This window comes from Eufriesea mexicana, unplaced genomic scaffold (assembly GCF_001483705.2).
Source record: "Eufriesea mexicana isolate 0111107269 unplaced genomic scaffold, ASM148370v2 scaffold2645, whole genome shotgun sequence".
NCBI classification, from domain to species: Eukaryota; Metazoa; Arthropoda; class Insecta; order Hymenoptera; family Apidae; genus Eufriesea; species Eufriesea mexicana.
Genome location: NW_016910703.1, coordinates 76,815 through 89,788, shown reverse-complemented (window position 1 = coordinate 89,788; position 12,974 = coordinate 76,815). Strand labels below are relative to the sequence as shown.

The following is a 12,974-nucleotide window of genomic DNA, read 5'->3' as shown; positions in this document are numbered from 1 at the left end:
AATACAATTATGTTGTAATATTTATTATTATAACAGTATGAGATTATTATTTATGTTGTAATATTTGTATGATATAATATTTAAAAATATTTTTGTAAATATTTTTATAATCGCGTCTAGAGAATTCTGTATTTTTAAGGATCATTTTATTTAATTGTTCCTTGAAAGTGCCCACATCGATATCTTAACTTTAACAGCGTTCTCTTCAAAGTCCGAGCTGTATATCCCATGTATCAAAAGTTCGGTATACAAACATTCTAATAATTTCACGAGCAACTGTACATAGCTAGGCAAGACTGTGTACGAAAATTCGAACAAGACTAGGTTGAAATTAGCTAAGCATGGAACAGTTAAAATCGAGATAGAACTTTCGACAGAAAGTAATATAATATAGTGGTAAAATAATTTAAGGGAACAGTAACGCGTGACAGTAATTTTATACGTGATGAGGCTGATGAATTTATGAAAGTATAATTGAAATTTTGATATGACAAAGATGATGAATGTGTTTTAATTTGAAAGAAAATTTTGACGATACTCTTACAGGTAATTGCGCAATGAATTTTGCAAAATTCGTATTCGAGGCACTGTCTTGCGATCATTTAATACCGATACAGCTTAGGTAACCTAATTAAATTGCGACGAGGCAACGCATTCGAACGAAATGACGGAACTTTGACAGAATTTTCTGATGTTATTTCGAGAGATTATTCCGGGTACGAGCGGTACAAAAGGACGAATAAATTACTATAATAACCAATGCGGCCGTCCGTTTAAACAAAATTCGCTTGGGAAACTGGGGTATGCAGTTTCGCTTACTCGGAGTTTACAGAAATGCTAAGCTTCCCGTGGAGAAAAGGAAGTTACAAAAGCACAAGGATCTGTAACTTAGTTCGAGGTCTCGTTGAAACTTTCGTCATGATTATTCATGACTGAATACCGTTATCCGGCCGAAGAAACAGGCAGGATGTTTTTTTAATGGCTTTATACCATAATCCCCGAGCGAATTCAGCAAAATGTCGGTTCCCCGCTGCTCCTTTATTTTTCACCCGTAGTTCATAATCCAATCTTTAACGCTGCAAGATCTCGACTTACCTTTCAACGTAAATTCGTCGCTCTCATGCAAAAATTGTAATTAATCGTAACGAAGAAATTACGAGGCCAGCTTGACTAATGGATCTCCGCTTATATACGTTTCAACGTTTCAAATCAAATGAAACTTAACCCTTTGCACTCCACTAGCGCCACTGCGGGGACACTGATCTACTGTGCAGTTCGTTGTTCGATTTCGTTTTCTTCGACAAAGATGAAAATGTATGTAACGCTATTGTACGAATAAATTCATATTTGTAATTTTCTTCCCTTCCCTTCCTTGCTCTTTTTAAATGAAATTTCTGGTGTCAATACTATGGGTAAAAAATAATGCAGCTGTCGATAGAGGTCAATGAACTACTAGAGAATAGAGTATAGAGTGACTTATTTAAATCGACTAATTCGAAGAGCTTCGTTAGTGTTAGTGGTAGGTATTAAAAAATGTTTCGACTTTGTTTTTTAAATATGGAGTTGCATATTTTTAATGCAGTAATTAGTGCAACTTGTCAAACCTATATAGCACTTGTCATAGGCCAACCTTTATACTATATATATCATTTATGTCAAAAGAAAATATTTTAGAAGATATTTTCATTTTAGTTGAAAGAAATTTTAAACTCGACCCAATTGAAATTTTAAACACTCAAATGAAGTTTTAAATTCCACTCCTACCCATTTTTTAACTCTAGAAGGTAATTTTAAATACCAATTTAAATTTTATCTATGGTATACACTAATACCTCATATTGAATTTAATTATTATATTTATTTTAATTTAGCAGTTTAAAAAAGTACACATAAAATATTTACAAATATATTTATAAAGGAAATTCATATCAGGTTAGTTCTCTAAAATTACTTAACTTTTCTCTGATTTATATTTTAATACCACTAACGATATCGAAGGTATACAAGCGGGTCAATTTAAATGGGTCACCACGTATATATTAAGACGTCTTCAGCTAGCTAAACTATAATTGCGAACTTTCAGACGATATTTTCCAACCATGCTAATTGTGGCATTATAGTAGACTTTTGGTTCAAAATATAATTCAAATCGCCATGATCGACGTTCCTAGAACAAAGGACTCTTTAGTCAACATTTTTCAATTAGAAATTTAGTCCTCAATGTGATCAGGAAAAATTGGGTTCAATCATCTTGGAAGAAATACTTAAAAATCACGTATCTTTTCTTATATCATAAAAATTAAAATTCGTTTAATCGTCAAACTGCACTGAATAAAACACGTACTACTACTAAATTGATGAAATCTTTATCCTCTCAATGGTTCACGAATTTAGACTTCAATCTTAATACTCATACCAGGAGAATAAGAACTGTACTGTAAAAATTAAACAGTGTATTTGTGAATCACATATATAGTGCATAACTAACTCTTCTATTAAAACTAGAGTTAAAAAAAGCTCGAAAATCAATTATATATTACATGACTACGCCCTAAAATAAATCTGGAAAATTTGCAAAAATCTTGTCACCGTAAAGGTGCCCTAGATCATCTAGTCGAGCGAATAGAAATAATTATAGGAGTGCAAAGAATTAAGTGAGATTTGCAGAAAATTAGGACAACAAAGAAATAGATAAAGGAGATCGTAACTATACGCACAGCTTCTTCCTTTAACGACAAAGATTAAACCGTGGATTACATTACAATGTCGGAAATTAATTGAACAGAAAAATGTCTCATCTTGGGTGCAAAACGATGATGAAGAGACGAGAGTAATTAAATGCAAGCTATCTTCTCTCATGAATTTATTTTCCGCTGCATTGATATACAAGCACACAGGTGTCTCGGTGCATTATAAAGACCATTACTCGATGCTTATACATAATTATATTTATATAAAGATATATCATGGCACGTTTCTTTCATAAGTCTCTCCGTGAACGTGACACAAACGGTGTGTACATGTGTACGTGTATATATGTGTGTATATCAGTGTCCGTGTATAACGACGAGGAATACACAGTCGAGAAACAATTTCATCGATATAAAAGCAAAAAAGAGACAAACTTTTTGGGAGCTCATGGGGCGAAAGAACAGCGGGTACAGTGTAGAGAAAAGGGACGATAAAAATGATCGCAAGTCAGTTCCTGAAATACGAGGTATCGTGTAATCCGTATTTCTAATTGACCAGATACCACCGATCGAGCATACAGGGTGTCCTGTAATTAGCGGCACAATTAGACAGTGGCCGATGCTACGAGAAAATGAATCAAGAACGTGGAAGAAATTTCTTTCGTACGAGGCTTTATTTTTGGAAAAATTGGTTTTAGTTAGGTACGCACGCAATTAACTCTCGATGCAATTTTTGCACACACGATGGAAGTTTCACGCGAATATCGAGCAATTAAAAGGAAAGAATATTTCAACGTTTGACGAAGTAAAATACTAGACCGTGTTATACTTTGCTTATAAAAATTTCAATGAAATATAGCATCGCGTATTTAAGAGAATGGGAAAAATTCCTGAAAGTTTTCCGAGTAATATTCAAATATTACTATGTATACAACTACATTTACACTTACGTAATAAGTATTATCACATACTTAAATATATATATATTTATACTTTAGTAACATTTTAAGTGATATTCCGATAATAATGTTTTAAGTGAAGTTAATTACTAGTATATAAATGAATTTTGTTACCATTAGGTACCATTACGCGAATAACGTGTATAGCCTATAGCGAGATTCGTTAAATCTAAAGGTAATTAAGTGCACTCGCACTAGCGAGTACCTAACATGAAAATATTCGCGAAGGAAGCCTTACGTGTCAAAATTTTCTCTCGCATTTCTCGCGTACTTTTCCACGTAGATTCACCCTCTTCTAGATTGCACCACCTGTTACAGAAGATCCTGCATAATCGACGAGCAATTAACATAAAGTGTACTTCGCAAGTGTCGACACTCCTATGTGTCCTGCTCGCTTGATAGCAACCGATAATCACATTAACGATTCGTTTGCTCGACTCGAGATATAAATCTATGAATTATTGCGGTAAACATGAAATTGTCGCTATAACATTAATATTTATAATATGTATATAGTATATATATTTATATATTTATATTTATATAGACTTAATAATCATAATCGAGTAGCCGTTGAGTTGAAGGTTTGGCAAGATCTCCGTTAACGATAAGTTATGAATCTCTTCTACGCTGTTTGCCTTCGGCTAATCTACCCTATGTCAGACCGCGTTCGCGACGCCTAAGTAAAAATAAATCACCTCTAGCTACAGTCGTCGGGCTTGATCGTTTCTCGATGTCGTCGCACGATGATCGTCGAGCAACGACGGCCTACGGACAATTTCTTTATCACGACTAAGTTTTGTACGTAAATGCTAAAACGTTTAACGACGTTAATAGAAGATAGTAATATCTTGCGTTATAGGGCTCTTCCGGGGTACGCGGAGAACACGGGACTCGGTGAGATCGTGGTGTCAAGATTTTGGAAAATCAAAAGTACCGATGGAACCATGGTAATCGTAAGAAGACTTTGGTATTCGAAAATTCCTATTTTACCCTATCACCAAGTAACGGAGAAAAATTTTAAATCATTCCCTCGCTTTGTTCCGCTCCGTTCCGTTTTTCCTATTTTACCCTATCACCAAGTAACGGAGAAAAATTTTAAATCATTCCCTCGCTTTGTTCCGTTCCGTTCCGTTTCGTTCCGTTCCGTTCCGTTCTATTCCGTTTCGTTTCGTTTCGGTTCGTTTCGGTTCGTTTCATTTCGATAATCCTCCGCGCGAAGAAGAATTTACGATCGACAGCTTTGTTGATCAAACCTCGAATTAATCGTGAGAATGTAAATTGGTGGGTATTCGGATAGCACACGGTTCCTTTAGAAACTGATAGAGCTGCGTGAAGCTTTCAGGGTACCAGAGCCTTCTTCTTGGTCATGCGGATCGCGTGGACGATGACAAGAAAATCGTACAATGATGGCGTAAGGCTGCGAGTTCACGATTGTACCCGCGAAGCGAGATAAGGACGATAGGTTGTTGGTATTGACTTTAACAAAGTAGCGATCGTGTCGTACCTAATCTAAAACCGATTGGTCAGTCGTGCTTACAAATTAATTAACAGTAATAAAAGGCAAATAAACATACTTCTCATCCATTTTTTGGATGGTCTCAGTCATCGATAGCGTCTTAGCCTCCAATTTAGTGATCAGTTCTGTTTTATGCTTAAGCGAGCCTTCGCACTCCTGAAATAAACTCTGTTTCAGTAAAATGCCGAAATATACCGTTTCGTGTATTTCTCGACTAAAGGAATATCCCTGAAATCGCACATAATACTTAGAAATAGAGAGTACGTGTATAGCGTAGCTGCAAGCTCAGCCTGTACCAGTGTAATGTAATCGTAAATATAAAACAGCTCTCTAAAAAGATTCAGACGACGCAATTCTTTCATGAAGTGAAGTGAAGTTGGTCGAAAATCATGCAATGTGGATTCTCGATTCCCCCAAACATGATTTCAATTTAAATTTCGTTTTCGATGGATTTCCAATGGAATGTTAATCGTCAGGTAGCACACAGACTTTGGTTGCGTTCGTGGCAGACAATTTACGAAAAATTTTCATTTCCATAAGCTAATAACGGAATTCTCTAAATTTTTATAAACAAATGTCAGAATTCTTCAAACTCTGTTCAGTGAACGTATCTTCGAGACGATCGAATTAACGAAAGAATTGTTCGAATTGACAGAAAAATTGCTATTCATGTGATACGTGATGATTAACATTCCTTAGAATACAAGGTTTGATCCACGATGGATTGAAGTCAGGTATCAGAGACACTCTACGGACAGAGTCACGAATATAGTCGGAATCTAATAAAAGATCAGCAGAAGGATCGAACATTGTGAAAATAACGATACGAAAAACATGGATTAACGTTATTGTCCTCGGTAGTTCTGTGTACACAATAGCAATTTTATTGAACAGCTTAATACTATGCCGTAACACAGAGCACAGCTAACTTCATAGAGTGTCTCGATCGAAACACGCCGCGACAGGTGTTCTATTGAAAGCATACTGATGCATGACTTGCTAGATAGTTGAGTGTCGAATATTTTGCTTAATTCTCGATAATATTCTACGCATTTTATGTATATAAAGTTCTGCCCTGTGAAAGGTCTAAGTGATAGTTTGATATAGCTGTTTAGCATAAGATGTATGGTAGCAGTGCTTCTGAATGATCCAACAACATTTCACAATAATATTCTATTCGGATTAATAACAACTATAAATGTAAATCCTTTTCTTAATATATCGTAACAATTATGCTTTTAGGCTTCAAGTACACGGTACAGTCAATATCTACTAACTTAATCAACATGTAGGATTCTTCGTTTATGATACAACTTATTCGAAAATAACAAAAGATCTATAAATTCGAGTCTATTAAAGGAACTAAAATTAAAATGAAACCAAGATCGAGAGGAAATTACAGACTCGGGTATTTAAGGAAAATAACGAGATACGTGAATGGAACTACGGGAAATGAAATGAAATCGTATCTGATAAACTATGTACACAAGTATCGATCGACAAATATGCAAATACGCTACTACTCTTATATACATAGAGACACTGTTGAAAATGTCATTGGACATTTCAGGAACACGTCTGTATAAAGAATTTGTTGTCTTCTACACGCTCTTGATTAATCGAAATATTAAACGAGTGTGAAGATGCATAGTATAAAAACCATTCTTTAAAGACAATGTTCTTTTATGCAGTCGATTTCTCCTTCGTCGAAGACTCCACTGAAACCTCACCACTGGGTTTACTCTGCTTTACGTTATCAGGCTTTGTCGATCCCTTGTCGTTAGCGCCATTTTGTTGTTCATCAACCCTCGTCTGTCCAACGTCATTGGCAGAATCTGATAGCTTAACGAGAGATTGTTGTTGAGCATTATTGGATTGCTGGTGATTGTTAGTGGATGACATTTGCTTGTTATTAGTCGGTTTTTGGTGATGGTTAGCTGACTGTTGCTGATTATTAGGAGGCTGCTGCTGATAATCAACCGCGAAGACATTGTCAGCAGACGAATAACGGTACGGTGAGGTGGGACTGGTCTTATTAGTAATCGGTTTCGAGACACTGCTCGGTGTGGTAGGGCTACAAATATTTTCCCCCTCCTTGTTCTTATGGTTCCACTTCTCGAGATTATTCAGGATCTTGCTGATCTGATTTGTCTTCGCGTGAAGTCGGCTGACCATTTCGCCTCTCTGCGTTAGTTCGTGCTCACATTCCTATAATGGAAATATTTCCAGAAACAAGGAACGTGGAAAAATACCCAAACCCCAGCGTGGCAAAGGGGATCATAAACGGTTAAACTGTCTGAGTGGAATCAAAGTTCGCTAAAATCTGAAAAGCTGACGAAATTAAAGCAGAGAGGAAAAGAAACAGCGCAAAAATGGAAATACGATAAAAGAAGACATAAATTAGAAGAGATTACAGGAAGAAATAATAATCGCGACGAGGATCTGCCTCGTAATCGATGGTCGGGAAAAATTCATCAATTTCCACGTTAAAATCAAATAATCCGAGAGGATGAAAAGACCGCGATTGAACTTAGGAAGCATCCTGCGTCGCGATTAACGCATGGAAAGGAATACGAGTGATCACCTGTAGCTTTTTATACATTTCCAAGTTAATTGACTTGATTTCGTCGAGCTGTCGTTGCAAAGATATGATCACGTCTTGTTTCTCATGAATATCTTTCTCCAGCAACTTCATAGCCACTTCCATTTCCGACTCCATACTAATCTGCTCACAAAAAATTAACCAATCACTTCTCCAACTCTAACCTCCGCCATAAATAACATTCATTCCTCAATACGTAACATATATAGAAATTTCAAATACTCGATTAAGAAAGAAAATTAAAAGATACGAATGCAACGGATCCAGAGTGATTATTAAAAATCTGCCATCCACCTGTAATTCTAACTCCTTTTCTAATTCCTGCCGTAGCTTCTTTTCAGTCTCTAATCTACTTCTCAACTCCTCAATCTCCGTCGTCGTTTCAGTGATTTTGATTGGCGCTTTCCCGTTCTGAAACCAGAACAAAATTTCGCTTTCAACCATGAAGACTTCATCGCTAACAAGACCTCTTTAAACGTGAAAACGAAACTCGTACCTCGTTCGTGTCTTTGATCTCAATTCCCAACTCTTTCTTCAATTGTCTGTTCTCCTCGTGAAGCGACAGTATATTATTTTTAGCGATAGAAAGGTCCTCCTTCATAAGAGCGTTCGTCGTTGTCAAGGATTCCACTTTGGCTTGAAGATTCGTTACGGTCGCGCTGAAATCCACGTATCAGTACAAGTTCTAGGGTTCTTTAATCACAGAAATTCGTATAAATCGTTGCATGAGACATAGTTACTTTAAATGACGATTCAGTTCCTCGATATAATTTTTCTGATCGAGAACAGTGGTCATGTTGTCGTTTTCGAGCTCGTCGTCTGGAGATTCGCCAGGTATATGATTGCTGTTCCGCAGATATAACGAGAAATCGATTACGCACTGCTGGCAATCGAGATCTTCCTCCTGTGCCAACAATTGCAATCAGTTTCGCCGCTATTACACAAACCCACGGTCAAAGTGGAAAACGTACGACTGACCTTTACGCAAAAGTTGCAGTCGATTACGTTTAAGCCCACCAACAAGCCCATTATAACGATTGCCTCTTCGCTCATCATCAGAGCGTCAGGCTCGAAATACTCCGACAGTATGTCTTCTTTGTGATCGATCAGAACTTTCAAGTAATCCGCAAGCTTTTTTTGCATCAATGCCATGCGTAACCATGCTCGTGCTCTACCCATCGCAGTCCTGAAAAGGTCAGCCTGGTCAATAAACCGTATGTCAAGTGGAACTCACCAGGGACATGAACCAATAGGGGTGATCTAATTTCCCTTCTCAAATACGTCATTCAATGACACGATACATGTGTGCACACAGTATTAGATTTAGCGTGATCTAGTTCTACGAGTAATCGAAGATTCCTGTTTTACCACGATAAGTCTCGCAAATTTTGCAATTTCGATCAATTTCCACAGAATTTGTATCTTCAAAAATGACAAACGAAATTTGACAACGTTACCAATGATCTAAGTTGTTCGTTAAATTGGATATCTAGTGAAATTTGGAAATTTCGAATAAATCACTATACCGAAGCGAATTTGATATTTTCTCTTTTATTAACAGTAAGAAACCGAGAGTATATTTCTAGCAAAATTTGTGTAAAAATTAAAATCGAAACGATACCAAAAATTAGTTTTCTATTCCGTTTCAAATGAAATTAATAAATTATATAAATACTCTGAGATACGCGTAACAAAAATTGCTGTGTATCGTTTAAAATTGATGGCAACTTAAATAACTAAATTTCAACTTATCGTATATATAAACGAAATAATAGGTAAATACAAAAACAGAATTAGGTTATACCTAACAGTGGGTAGATCACGAATACTGGACGTAATGTCCTGTGCTTCGGGGCAATATTTCTCAATGACTTGAAGTATATCCCAAAGCTCCTTCTTGGGTCCAAGGAGACCCTGAAATCGAAGGCAGTTAGTGCCATTTCCTTTGCTATTATTTGGAATTTTTGTTTTGCGTTTAATATAAATCAATATTCAGACAGTTGGAAGGTGTCCTTTACCTTCTTTGGTCGTAAACCATGCCTAAGTACGTGTTCGAGAACGATGAAAAAGTGTTGCAGTGGCATGTGATCAGAGTCGAGCATTCGACCATATTTCAAGGACGTTTCGATCAGTTCCTTCACGATTAATTTCGAAATATTCACGAGATTACTCCTCTCGATGATCATTGGATCACGTGCTGCAAAAACAACAGGTTCTTGATCCAGATAAAAACGACAAAAATGTTAGAAATCTTCGTATCACGGTAATCACGGTACTCGTATCATTGTCGTTGGAAACTTAAAATTTAAGACATTCTTCCCGGGAGCATGAAAATGATGGTATGAGTATGCGAGTGTCGCCAAAGCGCAACGTAAAATTATTAAGAAAGAAAAAGTTGCGCCAATAAAGGAATTCTCGATGACAGATAGAAAAACTCTATGATACGTGCCCTCGAGAACCACGGAAACCATAAAAATAAAAATGGACGGGACGAAACCAGTCGTATCCTCGAGGAAACCAATTCCGGCGTATAAATTTCGAAATTCTGCTCGCGAATTTCATGGAACTCGATTCAAAAATAACGATAAACCTTAAAAAGAAGCAATGCGAAGAATAAGTCGCACGAGAAATGCCTCTAATTTGTAAACCGATCCACTTTCTGATCCATTTCCGTTACACTCGACTACCACTGAGTCTCCGGTGAACCCGAATAAATTAAGCTAGCCGGAATGAATTTCCCCGGGGATCGATTTCACGGTTGAACAATTTCGGTTAACGAAGACCGAGCAGCAGAATCGGAAAAGAAAAATAACGAAAGCGTGGAAACTTGAACTCGTCCTGGTCACCGCGACGAAGAAAACGATCGCGATCAGAGCCGACTGGTGCAACGCTGTGTGAACCCGTGTTCCAACTGAACGGGTGGAGAAAGAGAAGATGAAGCGAGTAGTGCAAGAACATCGAGTACAGACACAAGCTGGAAACGTGCTGCAATGGCGGTGGGCTTGGTGGCATTATATCGCGAAGCTCTTGCTGAACGGGAAGCTGTTGCTGGCGATGATGATCGTTATGATGATGATGATGATGATCAATACCACTAAAAGCTAGCGGTGGCGAGGGCGACCGATGCATCGAGTCCTGCAACGAGAACTCGACATCCTGAAGCTCTTTCAGGCACAGCCACTCGCCGTCGACTGACACACGGAAGTTGCACAGGTATATCGTATCTTGGGCGCCAGCCATGTCGTCTTCAAGCATGACCCCACTGTGCTGCACACCGTGGTCTCCCAGTGGCCTGTTCTTCAGACCGTTTTGGGACTCTTGCCGCATAGAAGGCCGTTGGTGACAATGGATCCCTTTAGGCTACTCCGAATCCGGAGTTCTTGTACTTTGGCTTCGGTGCCTTCTCCTTGATATCGATCACATCAACGAATGTACTTTGACACGATGAATGTCAGTATATTTGGAAAGAGAAGCGAACTTATGTCATCTGAACAATGTCGATCGATCGTTCTTTGTTTCGTAACGATCCTCGATCTAATGGCTGTCTTGCCCACTGACGATGTCACTTTAATCCTTTCAGTAGACGGTTTGTTCTTGTCAATGCGTTTCACTGATGCAATTTAGCCGACGTTCGTTGAATCGACGAGTAGACGTTTGTTGACCACTTTATGTTTATTTATGTTTAATCGCAATCACAGTCCTGTCTGAGACGTTAATTACGTGATGTTCATCCGGCGCCGATGTTTCTCAACTGTTAGAGCGTTAGTTTTTGCGATACGTAGTAAACGGAAATATAGACACTGCGGTAAAAGCGAAGAAAAAAAAAAATGTTGGCTAAAGCGGAAAAAAGAGATCGGCCGCACTTGTTTTGATGCTACATTGTAGCTGAATGTTAGTTTCTTAAGAGCTTAACATCGGAGAGACTGATTCACTGTCGAGGGAAACCGCGTATGCCGTGCGTCACTTGGCGACGAAAAATTTTACGATGAAAATGGCTGAATCGCCGGCGAAAAGTAATATTGATTCTCCCGCCGACCATACCTCCACCTATGATAATCAATACACATGCTCGAGCTATCTGGCTAGAACGTGCTGCCATCTGCCACGGTTAAGCTGTGTCAATAAAACAGTACATGGTAAAGTAGAGCATAATACACGGTAAATGGAACTGCGCTGCATACGTTCTTTCACCGTGATTTTATCCTAATATAGTTAAAACAAAATAACATTACGAGATCATTATATATATTGCATTAATCGTAAACGAGGTCGCGCGATTTTCTTTTAAATATCTCGTTTAAATGGAATTTTATTTCAAAAGTATCATCTGCAAGTTTATCTGCAAAATTATTTCAAAGTACATCCTTCGAACACCAAAACACTGTTTTATTTTATTTTTTGTCTTTTTCCACGAAAACGCGAATTTTTCTTATTAAAAAGTTTACTGTGCCTTACACTCAGAGGCGCTGTGTAAAGCTCAGTAATTAGTAAGAAATACGTAACCAATTGGCGAGTAGGCAACCATATGCGATTAACAGAATCAAACACCGAGCTACTCGTCTGTCGGAATTTTCTTTCGTTTTTCTTTTGTTTCCATTTTCGTTATTGTTTCACGGCTAACCGAAGTCGCAGTAACGCGCAGTGACCATCGTGACGTGGGTAAACAACCTGCCTCTTGGATTGTCCAACATGTAACACATGTAATATTTCCATTGATGATCACGTGACTGCGCGTTGGCTCGCAAGTAGGCGTTTCTCGACAAAGAAACGAGACCCGGCATGTGCGCGCTGATACGTCTACGCGTCGTTCGGTGACGTTGAATCACGCGCATCTGGCATCGGCGAAACGTCGACTTTGAAATGCGCGCCGAAAGCGGATCGAAAACATGCACGTATCCTGCTATGTACTTACGTCTCGGTAACCACCAAGCGTCCAGTTTTCTAGGCCTCGAGACCACTAGATCCGGCCACTTGTCCTCCCGTATCGAGTAAGTCGACAGTGATCGCGATACACTTTTCTCATTTTCTTCCGACACTAAGCTACCGGTTAACGATTTCTCGGACGGAGATATTGCCAAACCTTCGCTACTCTCCGCGGCCATGTTTACGTTTTCACTGTACGCTCGCGCGCGCGCTTGCCAACGAGTGGCTGCCTACGTTCATGCGTTCTCGCGTGCGCACGCAGTTAGCGATGGGAACGACGC

The 12,974-nt window shown here is 38.4% G+C and overlaps 1 protein-coding gene across 3 annotated transcripts in view; it reads right to left on the bottom strand.

Moving 5' to 3' along the window:
- Nucleotides 1–12,872, bottom strand: part of LOC108550255 (RUN and FYVE domain-containing protein 2) — a 38,245-nt gene extending 25,373 nt beyond the window's left edge. The window contains exons 1-11 of one of the 3 annotated variants that reach the window (XM_017903961.1): nt 12,683–12,872; nt 10,740–11,123; nt 9,789–9,967; nt 9,575–9,684; nt 8,749–8,956; nt 8,511–8,674; nt 8,267–8,429; nt 8,065–8,181; nt 7,753–7,893; nt 6,867–7,376; nt 5,227–5,327 (exon numbers count right to left, since the gene is read on the bottom strand). In XM_017903961.1, coding sequence (XP_017759450.1) covers nt 5,227–5,327; nt 6,867–7,376; nt 7,753–7,893; nt 8,065–8,181; nt 8,267–8,429; nt 8,511–8,674; nt 8,749–8,956; nt 9,575–9,684; nt 9,789–9,967; nt 10,740–11,123; nt 12,683–12,872 — 2,267 coding nt within the window. Of the gene's footprint in view, nt 1–5,226; nt 5,328–6,866; nt 7,377–7,752; nt 7,894–8,064; nt 8,182–8,266; nt 8,430–8,510; nt 8,675–8,748; nt 8,957–9,574; nt 9,685–9,788; nt 9,968–10,739; nt 11,124–12,682 lie in introns of those variants that run through there. The other 2 variants (XM_017903960.1, XM_017903958.1) reach the window with 2 other exon arrangements.
- Between the last annotated feature and the right edge of the window lie 102 nt (nt 12,873–12,974).